Consider the following 18,485-nt stretch of genomic DNA (forward strand, 5'->3'; position numbering starts at 1 on the left):
GGGGGAACCACAGAGTCACGGCAAGGGGTACTGGGAACCGGTTTTAGGCAGTCCTTGAAACAAGAGGGCCCCCAACTCTTGATCTCCCCAGTGGACCAATCCAGGGTTGGGGAATGGAGTTGAAGCCAGGGTAGTCCAAGGAGGATTTCGGAAGTGCAATTGGGGAGGACCAAAAATTCAATCTTCTCGTGATGAGGTCCGATGCACATTAGAAGGGGCTCCGTGCGGAGACGTATGGTACAGTCCAATCTTTCATTGTTTACACAATTGATGTAGAGGGGTCTGGCGAGACTGGTCACTGGGATGTTGAACCTGTTGATGAGAGAGGCCAAAATAAAATTTCCTGCAGATCCGGAATCCAAGAAGGCCATAGTAGAGAAGGAGAAGGCAGAGGCAGATATCCGCACAGGCACAGTAAGACGTGGAGAAGCAGAGTAGACATCAAGGACTGTCTCACCTTTGTGCGGAGTCAGCGTACGTCTTTCCAGGCGGGGAGGACGGATAGGACAATCCTTCAGGAAGTGTTCGGTACTGGCACAGTACAGGCAGAGATTCTTCATGCGGCGTCGTGTCCTCTCTTGAGGTGTCAGGCGAGACCGGTCGACCTGCATAGCCTCCACGGCGGGAGGCACAGGAACGGATTGCAGGGGACCAGAGGAGAGAGGAGCCGGGGAGAAAAAACGCCTTGTGCGAACAAAGTCCATATCCTGGCGGAGCTCCTGACGCCTTTCGGAAAAACGCATGTCAATGCGAGTGGCAAGATGGATGAGTTCATGTAGGTTAGCAGGGATTTCTCGTGCGGCCAGAACATCTTTAATGTTGCTGGATAGGCCTTTTTTAAAGGTCGCGCAGAGGGCCTCATTATTCCAGGATAATTCTGAAGCAAGAGTACGGAATTGTACGGCGTACTCGCCAACGGAAGAATTACCCTGGACCAGGTTCAACAGGGCAGTCTCAGCAGAAGAGGCTCGGGCAGGTTCCTCAAAGACACTTCGAATTTCCGAGAAGAAGGAGTGTATAGAGGCAGTGACGGGGTCATTGCGGTCCCAGAGCGGTGTGGCCCATGACAGAGCTTTTCCAGACAAAAGGCTGACTACGAAAGCCACCTTAGACCTTTCAGTAGGAAACTGGTCCGACATCATCTCCAAGTGCAGGGAACATTGGGAAAGAAAGCCACGGCAGAATTTAGAGTCCCCATCAAATTTATCCGGCAAGGATAGTCGTAGACCAGAAGCGGCCACTCGCTGCGGAGGAGGTGCAGGAGCTGGCGGAGGAGATGATTGCTGAAGCTGTGGTAGTAGCTGCTGTAGCATCACGGTCAGTTGAGACAGCTGTTGGCCTTGTTGCGCTATCTGTTGTGACTGCTGGGCGACCACCGTGGTGAGGTCGGCGACAACTGGCAGAGGAACTTCAGCGGGATCCATGGCCGGATCTACTGTCACGATGCCGGCTGGCAGGTAGTGGATCCTCTGTGCCAGAGAGGGATTGGCGTGGGCCGTGCTAGTGGATCGGTTCTAAGTCACTACTGGTTTTCACCAGAGCCCGCCGCAAAGCGGGATGGTCTTGCTGCGGCGGTAGTGACCAGGTCGTATCCACTAGCAACGGCTCAACCTCTCTGACTGCTGAAGATAGGCGCGGTACAAGGGAGTAGACAGAAGCAAGGTCGGACGTAGCAGAAGGTCGGGGCAGGCAGCAAGGATCGTAGTCGGGGGCAACGGCAGGAGGTCTGGAACACAGGCTAGGAACACACAAGGAAACACTTTCACTGGCACAATGGCAACAAGATCCGGCGAGGGAGTGAAGGGGAAGTGAGGTATAAATAGGGAGTGCACAGGTGAACACACTAATTGGAACCACTGCGCCAATCAGCGGCGCAGTGGCCCTTTAAATCGCAGAGACCCGGCGCGCGCGCGCCCTAAGGAGCGGGGCCGCGCGCGCCGGGACAGGACAGACGGAGAGCGGGTCAGGTACGGGAGCCGGGATGCGCATCGCGAGCGGGCGCTACCCGCATCGCGAATCGCATCCCGGCTGGAGACGGTATCGCAGCGCACCGGGTCAGTGGAGCTGCCCGGAGCGCTGCGGTAGCGAGAGAGAAGCGAGCGCTCCGGGGAGGAGCGGGGACCCGGAGCGCTCGGCGTAACAAGCTCTTACATGGATCGATTATCGTTTTGTCTTTATTTCGATCATTTGTTAGACACATATGTCCTAGTACAGGGCAACATGTGTGGTCGACAAATGAGAATTCTTTAACCTGCTAAATTGATTCAATCAGCTGATGAACGAGTGTTTGCTCAGTGGTTTGTTGATCACTGGGCCTATTTCATACAGCAATATCAACTTTTGCAGCCAATATTCACTCTGTGCACTAGTATGCTTTAATAGGTTCTCAACCAGACCCTTTACCATCATGAACAGCACATGTCAATTATAAACTCATTGAGCTTCTAGCCTGAGATATAAGATCAAATGATGCTATTTCAGGTATTTAAGTTGGGCATAAGATACATTTGCCAACATTTGTGCTGATGATATTGTAATTTCTTGTGCCAATTTAGAACTTTCCTATCTGTACTGGAAGGCATCCCATGCAAACTAAACAAAACTAAATGTCATTCCTATTACATTCCCTTTTATCAGAAAGCAATATTTCAAGCTCACTTAGCTTTTCAATGGGCCTATGTGCATATGACCTATCTTGGCATCACAATATCAGAAAGCCCTCAGGAGGTAATTAAACTGTATCAGTCCATAGGTATAGTCTGTCTTTATTAGCTACAATTAACCAAGGCTCATACTGCAGCTTTCTGTAGTAGAAAAGCTGTCAATTTTTGTGCAAGCCTCATTTTGTTTGTTCCCATTCTATGCCACTCCTGCCATATTTCAAACCCGTCAGTTGGGTTTAGATAGCGAACGGAATTTAAAATCATTAAAATTTTAAAAAAATTGCAGAAATTGAAAGTTAGCTCATAACAGATGTTGATTTTAATCCGAAGGTGCAACGACAGTAAAGGAAGTGACAGATATATTAGGAGATGTGCGTCTCAGCTAACTCTAGCATTGTTTTACTTAGGACTGGCATATCAAACATTGGTTTTAGTAAGTCCTCTTCTTGTCTATTTTAGGGGTTATGGATTGCTTGGGGATCAGTTCTATACTCTATGGCAATGGGAGAAGATATATCCATTTTGGGTTAAAATATTTATCTTCATTCCAAATTAAGTTTAGCTTTGCTAGCATAACACATGGGAAATTGTTCTTTTAAATAAAAAAATAGAATAGGTGGAAGCTGATAAGCTGAATTCTAGATGTAGCACATATCTTTGTTTTTAAATTTAAAAATGTATGTGAAGTGTTATATAAAGTAAATACCCAATGTGGCTGAGACCTGACTCACTAGTCAGCTGATGACAGGGAGCCTGTCTGCTTCAATGGATGGAGGGATCCCTTGGTGGGAGAGGGATCAATCTGCAACTAATGCAACAGCTGTAGGCACCTTGATTGGAAACCACAGGTCTTTGAATGGATGCAGCTCATTTATGTTTCAATGGGTGGGATGGCTGATGTGTGGGAGGGAGGAAAGTGGAAATGTGGGATTTGTAGTAAAAAAAAAGAAAAGTCAAACAGGAAATACCAGTTCACAAGAAGCTAGCCACAGTGTTATGGTAATCTCACAACATAGCCATTTAGCCCCAAGACAAGTGCAGATCCTTCGTAAGCATGACCATTACTGCCTGCCAGGTACGTACTAAAATCACCTTATGGTGGATAACCTCTTTAAATGGGCACTGCCAGATCCAAAAACTTTTTATATGTTGTTTATATGTATGCTGTGAAAATCACACCACTAGAGATCCCAATACCTACTGGGACACTAACCAGTCCTGCAGCAGCATCAGCTTGTCTATGAATCATGGACATGAGATGAGTCATGGATAAGGCTGTATGAGCAGATACACCAATCACCTTCCACCACCACCACAAAGGAGGGACACATACACTTCCCCTGAGAGGATTTATAACACTGGGGGCTTATGAAAAGAAGTATTTTTATAATAAATATAAGTGATAGAGGCATAAAAATTGAATATACATGGTCAGGATTTGTAGGATCTAACAGGTACACTTTAACTTGTATATTGTTGAATGAGTTAAACTTTAAGCATGCATTTGTACAGACTGTATATGTGAATAACCACCCAGCACTTTGCAGCCCTTATTGAATGCCAATTCATTAAATAAGCCAAACTATTAGCAAACCATTAGCAAACCAAGCTTCAAAGCTTCAGATTGATGTCAGGTAAACTTCTTGTCAGTGAGGTTTGTAGCTCAGCACTAGGCTTCTATGCTCACCCTGTCATGGTATGAACAAATGTGAACATGACACCTACTTTGTGGTTAATTAAGTCATATGTGTTTAGATTGTGGATTGTGTCCCTCAGTTCTGTACTGGGTTCTGACATATTCACTTGTTACATGTGTTAATGAAGGGAGAGGAAGGTTAAAACACTTTGTCCTACAAGCTCTGATTTGTAAAGGTTAAATAACAAGGCATGAGCCAAACAAGTACCGTATTTATCGGGGTATACCATGCACCGGCCTATAACACGCACTCTCATTTTACCAAGGATATTTGGGTAAAAAAAGTTTTTTACCCAAATATCCATGGTAAAATGAGGGTGCGTGTGTGCGCGTGTATACCCCGATACATCCCCAGGAAAGGCAGGGGGAGAGAGGCCGTCGCTGCCCGCTTCTCTCCCCCTGCCTTTCCTGCCCTGCTGCCAGCCCTTCTCTCCCCCTGGCTATCGGCGCCGCTGCCCGTTCTGTCCCCCTGACTATCGGTACCGGCGCCCCATTGCCGGCGCCGATAGCCAGGGGGAGAGAAGCGGTGCTGACAGCCAGGGGGAGAGAAGGGGCAGCGGCACCCATTGCCGGCGCCGCGGCCCCGTTGCTTCCCCCCATCCCCGGTGGCATAATTACCTGGGTCGGGTCCGCGCTGCTGCAGGCCTCCGGCGTGCGTCCCCTGCGTCGTTGCTATGCACGGCGCGGCGCACTGACGTCATGCGCCGCGCCGTGCAGCACATAGCAACGACGAAGGGGACGCACGCCGGAGGCCTACAGCAGCGCGGACCCGACCCAGGTAATTATGCCACCGGGGATGGGGGGAGGCAACGGGGCAGCGGTGCCGGCAATGGGTGCCGCTGCCCCTTCTCTCCCCCTGGCTATCAACGCCGGTACCGATAGTCAGGGGGACAGAACGGGCAGCGGCGCTGATAGCCAGGGGGAGAGAAGGGCCGGCAGCAGGGCTCTAGACCCCAGGAAAGGCAGGGGGAGAGAAGCGGGCAGCGACGGCCTCTCTCCCCCTGCCTTTCCTGGGGCGGTAACGGCGTATAACACGCACATAGACTTTAGGCTAAAAATTTTAGCCTAAAAAGTGCGTGTTATACGCCGATAAATACAGTATATCTAGATATGAGTAGTCTAAGAATTAAGGGGGTTCACTAGCCACTAATAAAAAAAAACAGAGACATGCTTCAACAGAGACATGTGAAACTGTAGCCAAGTGATTTTTTTTAACTTAATTTTCTTTAATTAAACTTTATATAATTATATTTTACATCTAACAAGGAGACTTTACCATGAGATCTTGACTATTTCAAAACATTACCAAACCAAATGACCAGATCACAATCACGTTCACAGAGCTCTGATGAGGTAAAAAAGGGAGCCCCCTCTTGCCCGTTTAACAAACTAGATGCTGTGGTTGCTATTTAACCCAGTATTTGAGGGGATAAGCAGCCAGGGTTGGAGTTATCTCTGATCTTGGCCTCTTTAGTAGGAACTCAGTTATCATGCACAGCCAGGCTTCTATGTCAACATAATGACAATGAAGTACAATGTACACAATGAAGAAGCTTCATGTATTGTGTGATTTACACCTCAAAGATTGTCCATTGTTGGCATTGAACAATGTTCCTAAATAGACTCTCCCCCTCTATTATCTCCCACCAGCATTGTGACATTGTGCTTCCGCCCCACACCTGAATCAGCATCTGGTTCTTCCAGCGGCCATGTGAATACCAGCCCCTCTTCTTGCAAGATGGCAACAAGGATATGGGGGGCTTTACATACAGAGTATTGTGCCAGTTTTTCATTTATTTTTTGGCTTTAAATTTTGGATTGAAAAAGAATAAGAAATATAAAGGAAGAATTTATACTACATCCTGCTGGATCTACTTCTGCTTTTGGCTGAAGACAACTGAATGAAGAACCACCACAAGATCATCCCTGTTGCCCAGCGACTCTGACAGGGTCGCAGTATGCCACCAGTCCACTATACCACAAACCGCAAGGTGCACCAATATGTGGCACAGTAACTCACAGTAAAAATACATTATATATCACATTCAAAATATATACAGGATAAACAGCAATTTAACATGATATGATATTTGTTGTAAAGTACATTACTTACTAGGGAAGATTTATCAAACCTTGCGCAGATGAACAGTGAATTATCTGCCCAAAGCAACCAGTCAGATTCCAGCTTTAGGGCTTTTTAAAAATGAAAGCAGAAATCTGATTGGTTGCACTACAGATTTTTGTCTTGTAGTACCCTCCCATTAATTTCAATAGAAATTGCGCTGCTCAGTAGCAGAACTAAATTCCGTGTATTCAATCTTTTGTCGGAATCTGCAAGAGCAACCCCTTTTGTCATTGGGATGGCGCTTCTGTCTGTGGCAAATTGCTGTGGACATAGGCACTGATTCAGGATTATTCCCGCTCTACTAACCATGGAAAAGGAAGATCACAGATCCACAGAGGAATTTCCTCAGTGTGAACAAGCCCTTAATACTCTGCACATAATATCCCCCACTGTCTTTCATGTACCATATATACTCGAGTATAAGCCGTTCAGAATATAAGCTGAGGCCCCTAATTTCACCCCAAAAACCTAGGAAAAGTTATTGACTTGACTATAAGCCTAGGGTGGGAAATACATCTTCCCCCCCTGTCATCATCCAGACCCCAGTCATTAACAACCTCGTCATCATCACCCCCATCATTATCACCCCTGTCATTATCACCCCCATCATTATCACCCCTGTCATTATCACCCTCGTCATCATCACCCTGTCATTATCACCCCACCATCATCACCCCGTCATTATCACCTTGTCATCATCCCCGGCTGTCAATCCCTTCATCATCATCCAGACCCCCCTTTTGTTTTCTACTCACCTCCCTAGTTGTTGCTTTCTCAGTGGAAAGGAAGAGTGAGCTGGTCCGGGCCATCCATCTTCACCGGGAGGCCCTCTTCTCCGTTCTGGGCCGGCCATGGACAATTGACATTGCATTGACGACAACACACAGGGACGTCCGTGCGCAGCAGTCATCCGTGACGACCGGGGCATCCCTGCGCATGAACGTCCCTGCGCGATGGAGTCAATGCAGCGTCACTAGTTCGGGGCCGGCCCGGAGTGGAGAAGTAGGCCTCCCGGTGAAGATGGACAGCCCAGAACAACTAACCCTCCCCACCGGATGGTCCCTGCAGCATACATGGCTGAAGATGGATGGCCTGGCTCACAGCTATGCCAGAAGCTTTTTTTTGTTTGTTTTTGTTCACTCGAGTATAAGCCGAGGGGGCGTTTTCAGCACGAAAAATCGTGCTGAAAAACTCGGCTTATACTCGAGTATATATGGTATATATGGTAAATATATGGTAAATGGTAGGGGGAAATACTAGGTTTAACTTGCAGCTACATATCTACTTATTTTCAAATTACATTGAATTCTATATATTATATCTTCTTCTCATATTATAGCCACACGTTCTGGCCCATCATTGGGTCTAATGGCCTGAACTAACAGCATCATAAGGAGATCTGGTGAATTTGCCAACTGAATTATATTTGCACGGTATGAACCTGGCCCGAGGCCTAATTCCCTCATGAGCGTATATTATGTCCGTATTCATTCGGAATATGGAGCCAAAGTTAGACAATACAGCCAGTTATATGGCCTCATTACTGTTACTTCAGTATTTTAATCCACATTCTATTCCATGGCAGAATGTTCTATTTGTGACCATTCTTCCCTTGTTTTCATCTCATGAAAGTCAACAGAGCCTGTTAAAAATAAGATCTATGTTGCCCCATAGGACGTCGTTTTTTCTTTTCGGTTTTGATAACTGAAGCCCCCAGTCTCCATGGTAACAGACAAACTATATTTGATCCATTTTGTATGTCTGTTTTATAAGATTCAGATCAAAATACAAATGAAAATATAGTGGGACAACATGGCGATACACTATGTACCAAAAAGTAAAATATCAAATAAAATGTGGACTAAATCTGTATTTCAAGCCTGGACACAGCTTCTTGTATTCTTCTGTGATCCAGCCCTTACTGAGATAACGCTTTAGCTTACTAGATATCAAACGCCTGACCTCTGATCAATGTCGGCGCTCATTGCTTGTTAACACTGACTACCTTTGTTGCTTGGCTTCAGTTACCTTGCTTTAAAGCATATACAATGCTTGTTGCTGATATATTAGTGGTGGTGATAACATTTTCCTTGTTTGAAGTGTCAAACTCGACCCTGGTGGATTTTTCCATATCGCTGTGGAAACTGCTGACTTCTCCGGTTGGAAAGGTTGCATTTGTTAAATGTCCTTCAGGGTCATATCTTAAAATAGAAAAAGAAAACACACAAGTGACATTATTATTATAATATATATATATATTTTTTTTTTACAACACCCAAGATTTCATTTACGCAGTTTTATTAGATGACATAATTCACTGAGATCATAGCCCTAGATAGGCAGCAGTGATATAGCACTGACAATAGTTATGACCACATTGTGCACTTAGGGAGCTTAATGGAAATGTTCATGAGCGGTTTCCAAAGAAAAATACTAAAAAAAATAAAAAAAAATCTATAATCTGACATATTGTACTTTAAATTCTTGAGTTTATTAAATGTAATCTGTGATATCTGTAGCAGAGGTGTAACCTGGTCCTACGGTTGCCACCTGGTTGATATTTTACTGGCACAGCCGGTATTTTGGCCACCCTGCTGGTATTTTTATATAAAAAATACTGGCAATGCAATGGCGGGTATTTATTCAACCAACCCTCCAGCTCCCGGAACATTGCACCATATACTATAACAGTGTTTCCAAACCAGAGTGCCTCCAGCTGTTGCAAAACTACAACTCCCAGGATGCCCGGACAGCCAAAGGCTGTCCGGGCATGCTGGGGGTTGTAGTTTTCCTACAGCTGGAGGCACCCCTGGTTGGGAAACATTGACCTGTACTATATACTACTATATAGTCCAACATGCTGGGAGTTGTAAGTTTAATTTGGGGCAGCTGCTGAGCCAAAGGCTGTATCAAGGCATGCTGGGAGTTGTAGTTAGTAGTGTTGGGTGTGAATTTTTGCATTTTTTTTTTCACAGAACACATCACAGTGATCTCATCCCTACCTGCTTCCAGCTTGTGGTGTAAACAAGGCTCCAATACTAGTTACTAATTTGCATATGCAAATTTTCGCACATATTGATCCCTCCCTTCTTCAGCTCTTTTATCATGCGATATTGCGCGTGTGCATGCAAATGTTATGGTGAATGCGCATGCGAATTTGATGGCACATAGTAAAAAAGGCCACGAATATTGCGAATATGCGAATTTTGCAAATATATGACGAATATTCGTCCATATATTCACAAAATATTGCGAATTCAAATATGGCCTATGCCGCTCAACACTAGTAGTTAGTAACTAACTGCAACTCCCCCATTTAATATAAAAATGCGTTCAAAAAGTCAAAACAAAAATGGTGCTGTTAAAAACTACAGATCAGGGCACAAAAAATTCGGTTTCTCATACAGGCCCATATAAGGAGAGATAAGAAAAAGTTATAGGGGTCAGAATAGGACAAAATTTCCCCCCGCATATTTGTATCCTGTGATGTTACGCATTTATAATGAATAATGCAAATTAGCATGGCCGGTATTTATTTTGCATGGAAGGTGGCAACATCTGCAAAATGCCCCCCAACTACCACGAGATATTCATTATGATGGGGTATGAAGCGGTTGAAAATTCCAACGTGACTGGTCAGCAATTTGACCGAGTTTTTTGTTTCTCGTTCATTTTCCTATAAGGAACGTAGTCATGTATATGGGCAGCTTTACAGAGCTCTCTGTACATATAATAGCAGTCTGATCCTTCCAGACTGAGGGGCCATGTTCACGCATGACAGATTATTTGCAACTATTCCATATGTCTGAACAGAGGTGTAAATTAAAGTTCCTCGCCCCCAATGAAAAATCTTTAAGAGGGTTCCCCAACTATCATGTGGTACTCTTAAAGGGGTACTCCAGCATTCTGAACATTTTGTTCAGAACGATCGGAACCGGAGGCCGTGATCCTGATGTAATGGCCACTCCCCCTCGTGACATCACGCCGCGCCCCCTCCATTCATGTTTATCAGAGGGGGGTGTCGACTGACCTGCCCCCTCCTATAGGCATGCATGGAGGGTGCGTGGCGTGACGAGGGGACATGGCTGTGACGTCACGACCACTGCCGCAGGAACCTGGTATTTGTTTAGAATGCTAGAACGGAGGGGATAAGATGTCTAGCAGTGGAGTACCCCTTTAAGGAGCAGAATGACTACCCTTAGATACCATTGTTGATACCCCTCCTATAGTTATGCTTATGCATCCTAAAACTGCTTCAGAAGCAACACCTTATAGATATATAGCATGGATCTTTACCAAATCTGGCAAATGTGAACAAACAATAAAAGGGATATTCTTGTTGGTGTTCAATAGATGATGACATGATAGATGTCCTCATGCTTGTCACGATATTATCTCTCTATACATGAATACATTTCACCTATTGATTCCTCTTTTGAAGCTGCTCCCTGCTCTGACCAACAGACAGCAATGACAATACTGTGTGATTGGCTTATAATGTGGATTTCATTCCTTACCATTTTTATGGTTTACCCATGTGACTATGTATTGATGATATATCTCAGTAATATAATGTGGTGAATTTGCACAAATTGCTTTTAAAATTAGAAAAAATAAGCCACTCTATTATATCTGCACCTTTACGCTAAGAGCATTAAAACAAGTGAACAGAAAAACCTGAAGGAAAAATAAATGTCAAAATACAAAGAACAAAAAAAAAAAAAAAAATTAAAATAAATAAACGGTATAAAAAAGGAATAATTGTAAGCTTTTGCATTACTACATGTTCTTAAAGTAGATATTGCTGCTATTCTAACATTATACCACTAGATGGCACTGTTTGACCACAAAATAGACTCAATACTGATTCACCTAAAACAGCATGTGAAGTATGTACACTCAGAATTGTGACCTGGCTATTACCCTGAGCCGAAAATACAAGGTTTAAAAATAAAAATAATTAATATCAATACTTTTTATACACGTATTTAAATGTTTCTAGAGGTTCTCTGTAATGGAGATACCGGTTTTATGGTGGTGACCATGAACGTAGATATTTTTATGGGTTTCCTGTGAATAATCCTACTGATAAGAACATTACACATCCCATTGTCTACCCCTGAACAAATGACAGCTAATCATATCACAGGGTATAATATATTATCAGTGGTGTTATAGTTAGGGCACTTGCAGATACCTAAAAACATCCATGGCTATTGAATAGAAATATTAGAATAGCACCAGTTTGATAATAGTACACCATGGTTATTGGATTGTAGAGGACTGTTTCAATGTTCCTAAACACTGATAGTTGCTTATACAAACAGATTTTCAAGCCAGTGTTGTAAAGAAAGCATGGCAGTAATGTCTATCTCGTGTCTGTCTCAACAACAGCACCACCAATTCTTATGGAAGGCAAAACTTTATTACTGGACAGGCTTTGGGGCCCAGATTGGTCCCTTCATCAGGTCTTCATATGAAAATGATTGCATACAGCAGGAAAATTAAAGCAGACCTGTCAGCAGATGTAAATAAGTCTGAGGCTAGATAGGGCTAGTTATCATACTTTTTATATCTCCATGAATGGAAAATAGATACATTGCCATAAATAATTGCTTCATAATGTTGAATGTTTCTGAAAAGTATATAAAGGCAAATATGAAAAAATAAAATAGAATGCTGAGCAGGAACTTCCCTGGTGAGTCAACAAGTTCTGTGATTAGCATCTTGTTTTATCTTTATTTTTGATCTTTGTTTTTGTGTTATGTGCTTTTAACCTCTTAAGCACACAGGGTTTTTCCATTTTTGCACTTTTGTTTTTTCCTCATCACCTTCTAAAAATCATAACCCTTTAAATTTTGCACATACAGACCCATATGAGGGCTTTTTTTTGCACCACCAATTGTACTTTATAATGACATCAGTCATTTCACCACAAAATTTACAGCAAAATCAGAAAAAAATATATTTGTGGGGCATAAGTGAAAAACCCCCCCACCATTTTGTAAGTTTTGGGGGCTTACGATTCTATGCAGTATACTTTTCGGTAACAATGACACCATATCTTTATTCTGTAGATTCAGACAGTTACAAAGACACCTAATTTATATAGGTTTTATTTTCTTTTACTACTTAAAAAAATTATAACTACATGCACCAAAATTAGTATGTGTAAAATTGTCATCTTCTGATCCCTATAAATTTTTTATATTTCCATATACTGGCTTATGTGAGGGTTCATTTTTTGCCCCATGATCTGAAGTTTTTATTGATTCAATTTTTGTTTTGATGGGACTTTTTGATCGCTTTTTATACATTTTTTTAGGGTATACAAAGTGACCAAAAATGCACAATTTTGGACTTTGACATTTTTTACACGTGCAACATTGATTGTGCAGTTTAATTAATACTATATTTTTATAGTTCGGACATTTACGCACATGGCGATACCGCATATGTTTATTTTTATTATGTTTACATATTTTTTATATGGAATTTGTGAAAAGGGGGGTGATTCACACTTTTAATATGGAAGGGGTTAATGTGTGTGTTTTTAAACTTTTTATTTGACTTTTATTTTACACTTTTTGTTTTAGGAGGAATCAGTAGATTCCTCATACAGATCAATGTGGTTCCATAGAACTACATTGATCTGTGTTCTCTGTGCTTGATTGATAAAGCCTGGTCCTGCGATCACGCTGCGGGGGGGGGGGGGGGTCGGTAGGGGGGACCACTAAGGATGGTTTAAATGTCCCTTTAGATGCCATCCGTTTAACGCCATCCCTTTAGACGCTATTAAAGCCAGCCCTCAGCTACAGGAATCAGCTGGGGGCCGACCAGTATGAGGCGGGCTCGAGTCAGGTGCCTGTGTCATACACCGCTTGAGGGAGGGGGGGCTTGGAGGGTTTAAGCAACATTCCTATTCTGCCCGCTATATAAAAAATAAACATCTACTTATCTTCTACGGTGTCTCCATTGTTCTGCTGTGGTCCCTGGTGCGCTCCTCTTCCCTGTGTGTTAATACATCATGATGCCAACCAAACACAGAAACATGGGGCTCAACCTCTATATCAGAGTGGAAAGTAATATATCCCAATAGCCATATACAAAACAAAAAGAGAAAAAAGCGAATATACTAAAATGGGCTCTGTGGGGGGCACATGTTGTGACCTGTTTATACCTGCATCCGTCTAATTCCCGTCTGGTATCCTGCACTGGTTTGCATGTTTTACTTTTGCATTCATTGCTATATTTATGCTCTGTAGGATAGCCGGCTCATTCTGTGTATAAAGTATAGGGTAGTATTACTTTGCGTTCATATTATCCTGTGTAATTTGATCCTATACACTAGGTATTGTTTTTTCTGCCACATATATGGTTTATAACAAACAAAAAAAAACGTGGTCTCAAATGGCTGGAGGTGCTCAACCCCAAATGCAGTTGTGCATTTATACTGGGGGAGCAGATCCTGCCCTTGTAGTCCGTTGCTAGGGGCGATCCCCAGCATAAAAATGCATACAATGGAGGATGCCTGCAGCAGACTACAAGTGCCACAATAGAATCCTACACCAGATAAACGGTGTGGATGTGTAACAATTAGAATACAATACAGGAATATGGGTGCACTACTGTGGTAGATGTATACAATGACATTGGCTATCCCTCAACACTGATGTTAAAATTGAGACATTCGCCAGTGTATCCTTATATGAAGGACACACCAGAGCCCGCACACCAACGCCAAGGTTTCTCAAGATGGTGCGAGACCTAACGCTAATCCTACCTGTGCTTGATAAGCAAATGCTGCCGTAATTGCCCACTGGCCCCTGTTTTGCTTATCAAGCACAGGTAGGATTAGCGCTAGGTCTCGCACCATCTTGAGAAACCTTGGCGTTGGTGTGCGGGCTCTGGTGTGTCCTTCATACAAGGATACACTGGCGAATGTCTCAATTTTAACATCAGTGTTGAGGGATAGCCAATGTCATTGTATACATCTACCACAGTAGTGCACCCATATTCCTGTATTGTATTCTAATTGTTACACATCCACACCGTTTATCTGGTGTAGGATTCTATTGTGGCACTTGTAGTCTGCTGCAGGCATCCTCCATTGTATGCATTTTTATGCTGGGGATCGCCCTTAGCAACGGACTACAAGGGCAGGATCTGCTCCCCCAGTATAAATGCACAACTGCATTTGGGGTTGAGCACCTCCAGCCATTTGAGACCACGTTTTTTGTTGTTTGTTTTAAATTTTATACTTGGAGGTGTGTAAACTCCAAAATTAATGCGCCTTGAATACCTTCAAGGCAGCATTAAGGCAGCACCTGTGAGGCCAGGCACCCATATTAGCCAACTCAGGTGGGGCTTGCAGCTTGCCTCCCTCCTCCCATTGCATGTGTGCTCAGTCACGCTGAAGGGTATCTGGGAGGAAGTTGTGAGTCGACCGAATGCTGCCGTAATTGCCCACTGGCCCCTGTTTTGCTTATCAAGCACAGGTAGGATTAGCGTTAGGTCTCGCACCATCTTGAGAAACCTTGGCGTTGGTGTGCGGGCTCTGGTGTGTCCTTCATATAAGGATACACTGGCGAATGTCTCAATTTTAACATCAGTGTTGAGGGATTAGCCAATGTCATTGTATACATTTACCACAGTAGTGCACCCATATTCCTGTAACATATATGGTTTATACATGAGGCTGGGGCCCTAGACGGACTGAGCAGTATCATCTGCCTACCATTTTATACATTTGCCCTCTTGCGGGTGGTTATATCCTCCCCTCATGTTTTTGTAGGAGGTTGCTCTGGTTAGAGCGATTTTAATTGTTTTTAATTGTCTTTTTGTATCAATGTATTTTTGTATATAATTTGCTAATAAAGATTAATATTTTATACAGAATATTGTTGTTACTGATTTTAGTATATCTGCTTTTTTCTCCTTTTGTTTTGAATACATCATAATGCGGCTCATCGAATCACTGGCCTTAACGATGTCCTGCCTACATCCTGGTGCTGGGGTTCAAGTCACATTGGTGCTTAAACAATCACTGGCCTAAGTGGAACATCTACGTAATTCTGAGTCACAGTGTGAACTACTGACCATCGGGGACCACAGCGAGACAACAGAGACACTATGGGCGTAGATGTATTATTTTTCTATAACGGGCAGAATGGAAATGTTGCTAAAAACTCCATATGCCAGAGTACTCCTTAAAGAGTTTTGTGTCAATATTCCTGTTTTTCATTTAATATATTATGTGTATTTTGTTGCCATACTGTTGCCATGAAGGGGTGTACTTGGTCTGCAGCATTGTTTAGGTAGGTGGTACATGTCAAAGTAACATCTATATAAAGACCCAAACCTTTTATCTGAACAGAGGGGAGAAAAAAATAATATATATATATATATATATATATATATATATATATTTATTTATTTAGATATAACAATTCAATGAATTCTGCATCTACCGTAATCCTAATTTTCCAGACTCATGTTGTCATGGCAATCTTAGAAGACATGTAACCTTGCCATAATATATATCTCGTCTCCTGCAGTTTTTCCTTGGGCTTCTCCTGGGCTCCTCTTATTGTTTGTTAAGGTCCACTTGGAAATGCACTGTCTCACAGACGGCAATGCATTTACGTGCAGACTCTGCAGAAAGAATAGACATGTCTATTCTTTCTGTTGACTCCAGAATCAGGATTTCCGCAGCATAAACATCTACCACAGAAATCCCCCCTTGTGCACCGTGCAGCAAAATCTTGTGTGAATATGGCCTCAAGCTTTATTATGAAATGGGTTGTGTTTGATGATCTTTGATCTCTAAAACATGTGGCTACAGCCATTATTAGTAATGGCTGTAGCCACGTACAGCACCATGCCAGACATATGCATAAAGATGGCAGGGATATTAGGTTTAAATGGGCACTTTCAGATACAAACATTTTTTATTTGTTGTACATCTTTGAAAAACATTAACATTTCCAATATACTTCATAAGAAAATGTTATTTCCTTTTTTATAGAAATCATGGCTTATAAAATCATGGCTTTGTCCAAGCTGAAGCACAGACATGGACAAAGTCCAGTAAGTGAGGCTGGGCTAGCACTCCTCTGTGCTCTGTCTTGTCTGATAGGACGCTTCTGTTCTCTCTCCTGTCTGATAGTACTCCTCTGTGCTCTCTCCTGTCTGATAGGATGCCTCTGTGCTCTCTCCTGTCTGATAGCACTCCTCTGTGCTCTCGCCTGTCTGATAGCACTCTTCTGTTCTCCCTCCTGTCTGATAGGACTCCTCTGTGCTCTCTCCTGTCTGATAGCACTCTTCTGTGCTCTTTCCTGTCTGATAGGACTCCTCTGTGCTCTTTTCTGTCTGATAGGACTCCTCTGTGCTCTTTCCTGTCTGATAGGACTCCTGTGTTTTCTCTACTGTCAGATAGCACTCCTCTGTGCTCTCTCCTGTCTGATAGGACTCCTCTGTGCTCTCTCTCCTGTCTGATAGGACTCCTCTATGCTCTTTCCTGTCTCATGGAAGATACAATATATTAGCAAAAAGAAGGCGGCGCTCTAATCCCAAAGTATAGGAAATGAGGTGTGTGTTACTCACCCGGTGGGAGTGGGGGTCACACTAGATGTGTATTCCCCCACAAACACCCTGGGTCCTCTTTAAACGTAAAATTTATCTCCCAGTCTCTGACACAAGGACATCCCTTTCAGGAGTGCGCAAGGTATTCCGGAAAACCCATAAGGAATCCGTAGCAATATAAAGACAAATGTAGAAAAAAAAACAGTGCTCAGAGTAGGAGAAATGACAGTGTAATTGTAGATTGTCATAGGAAGCAGAGAAGTGGCTCACTTACTTCACATGGGGGGAGTGTAAGACCAAGTCTCACATACTATCCCCCCTCCAGGAAGGCATATAGATAATAATAACCAAGAGAGATCCTCGCATATCATATGGTTTTTAATGGCAACGCGTTTCAGAGGTCATATATACAGCCTCCTTCTTCAGGCCTGAAGAAGGAGGCTGTATATCTGACCTCCGAAACGCGTTGCCATTAAAAACCATATGATATGCGAGGATCTCTCTTGGTTATTATCTATATGCCTTCCTGGAGGGGGGATAGTATGTGAGACTTGGTCTTACACTCCCCCCATGTGAAGTAAGTGAGCCACTTCTCTGCTTCCTATGACAATCTACAATTACACTGTAATTTCTCCTACTCTGAGCGCTGTTTTTCTTCTACATTTGTCTTTCCTGTCTCATAGGACTCCTCTGTGCGCTCTCCTGTCTGATAGTACTCCTCTGGGCTCTCTCCTGTCTGATAGAACTCCTCTGTGCTCTTTCCTGTCTGATAGGACTCCTCTGTGCTCTCTCCTGTCTGATAGGACTCCTCTGTGCGCTCTCCTGTCTGATAGTACTCCTCGGTGCTCTTTCCTGTCTGATAGGATTCCTCTGTGCGCTCTCCTGTCTGATAGGACTCCTCTGTGCTCTCTCCTGTCTGATAGGACTCCTCTGTGCTCTCTTCTGTCTGATAGGACTCCTCTGTGCTCTCTCCTGTCCTATCAGACAGGAAAAAGAGCACAGAGGAGTGCTAGCCCACCCTCACTGTCTGGACTTTGCCCATGCCTGTGCTTCATCTAGGACAAAGCAATGGTTTTATAGGCCAAGATTTCTATAAAATGAAAATAAAATTTTATTCTGAAGTATAATAGAAAGGTGAATGTACACCATATAATTTTTTTTTTTGTATCTGACAGTGTCTATTTAAGCAATTTCAGACATAGAAACGTAAGCATACCTTTTGTGACTAAGAGAGAATGCACCAATATGGTGGGCACGCAAGGAGCCTGTGGCTCTGTAGGAAGGAATGGAGGATTGCCATGCACTGCTGTATAGGCTCTATTCACTCAGCTCTACCATGTACATTTAGGTTTAGTGTTTTGGTACGGCTTTCAGCAAATCCTAGCATTCATATAATTCAGCGCTGTATGTTTCGCTA

At 43.3% G+C, this 18,485-nt stretch overlaps 1 protein-coding gene across 3 annotated transcripts in view; it reads right to left on the bottom strand.

Annotated features, from left to right (window-relative positions):
* The window catches only part of TENM1 (teneurin transmembrane protein 1), an 876,412-nt gene that overhangs the window by 81,194 nt on the left and 776,733 nt on the right, over positions 1 to 18,485 (bottom strand). For all 3 annotated transcript variants that reach the window (XM_056539239.1, XM_056539238.1, XM_056539237.1), the window contains one exon: positions 8,513 to 8,685. In XM_056539239.1, the coding sequence (XP_056395214.1) occupies positions 8,513 to 8,685 (173 nt within the window). The remainder of the gene's footprint in view (positions 1 to 8,512; positions 8,686 to 18,485) is intronic.

Source organism: Hyla sarda, chromosome 9 (assembly GCF_029499605.1).
Source record: "Hyla sarda isolate aHylSar1 chromosome 9, aHylSar1.hap1, whole genome shotgun sequence".
In the NCBI taxonomy this organism is placed as follows: Eukaryota; Metazoa; Chordata; class Amphibia; order Anura; family Hylidae; genus Hyla; species Hyla sarda.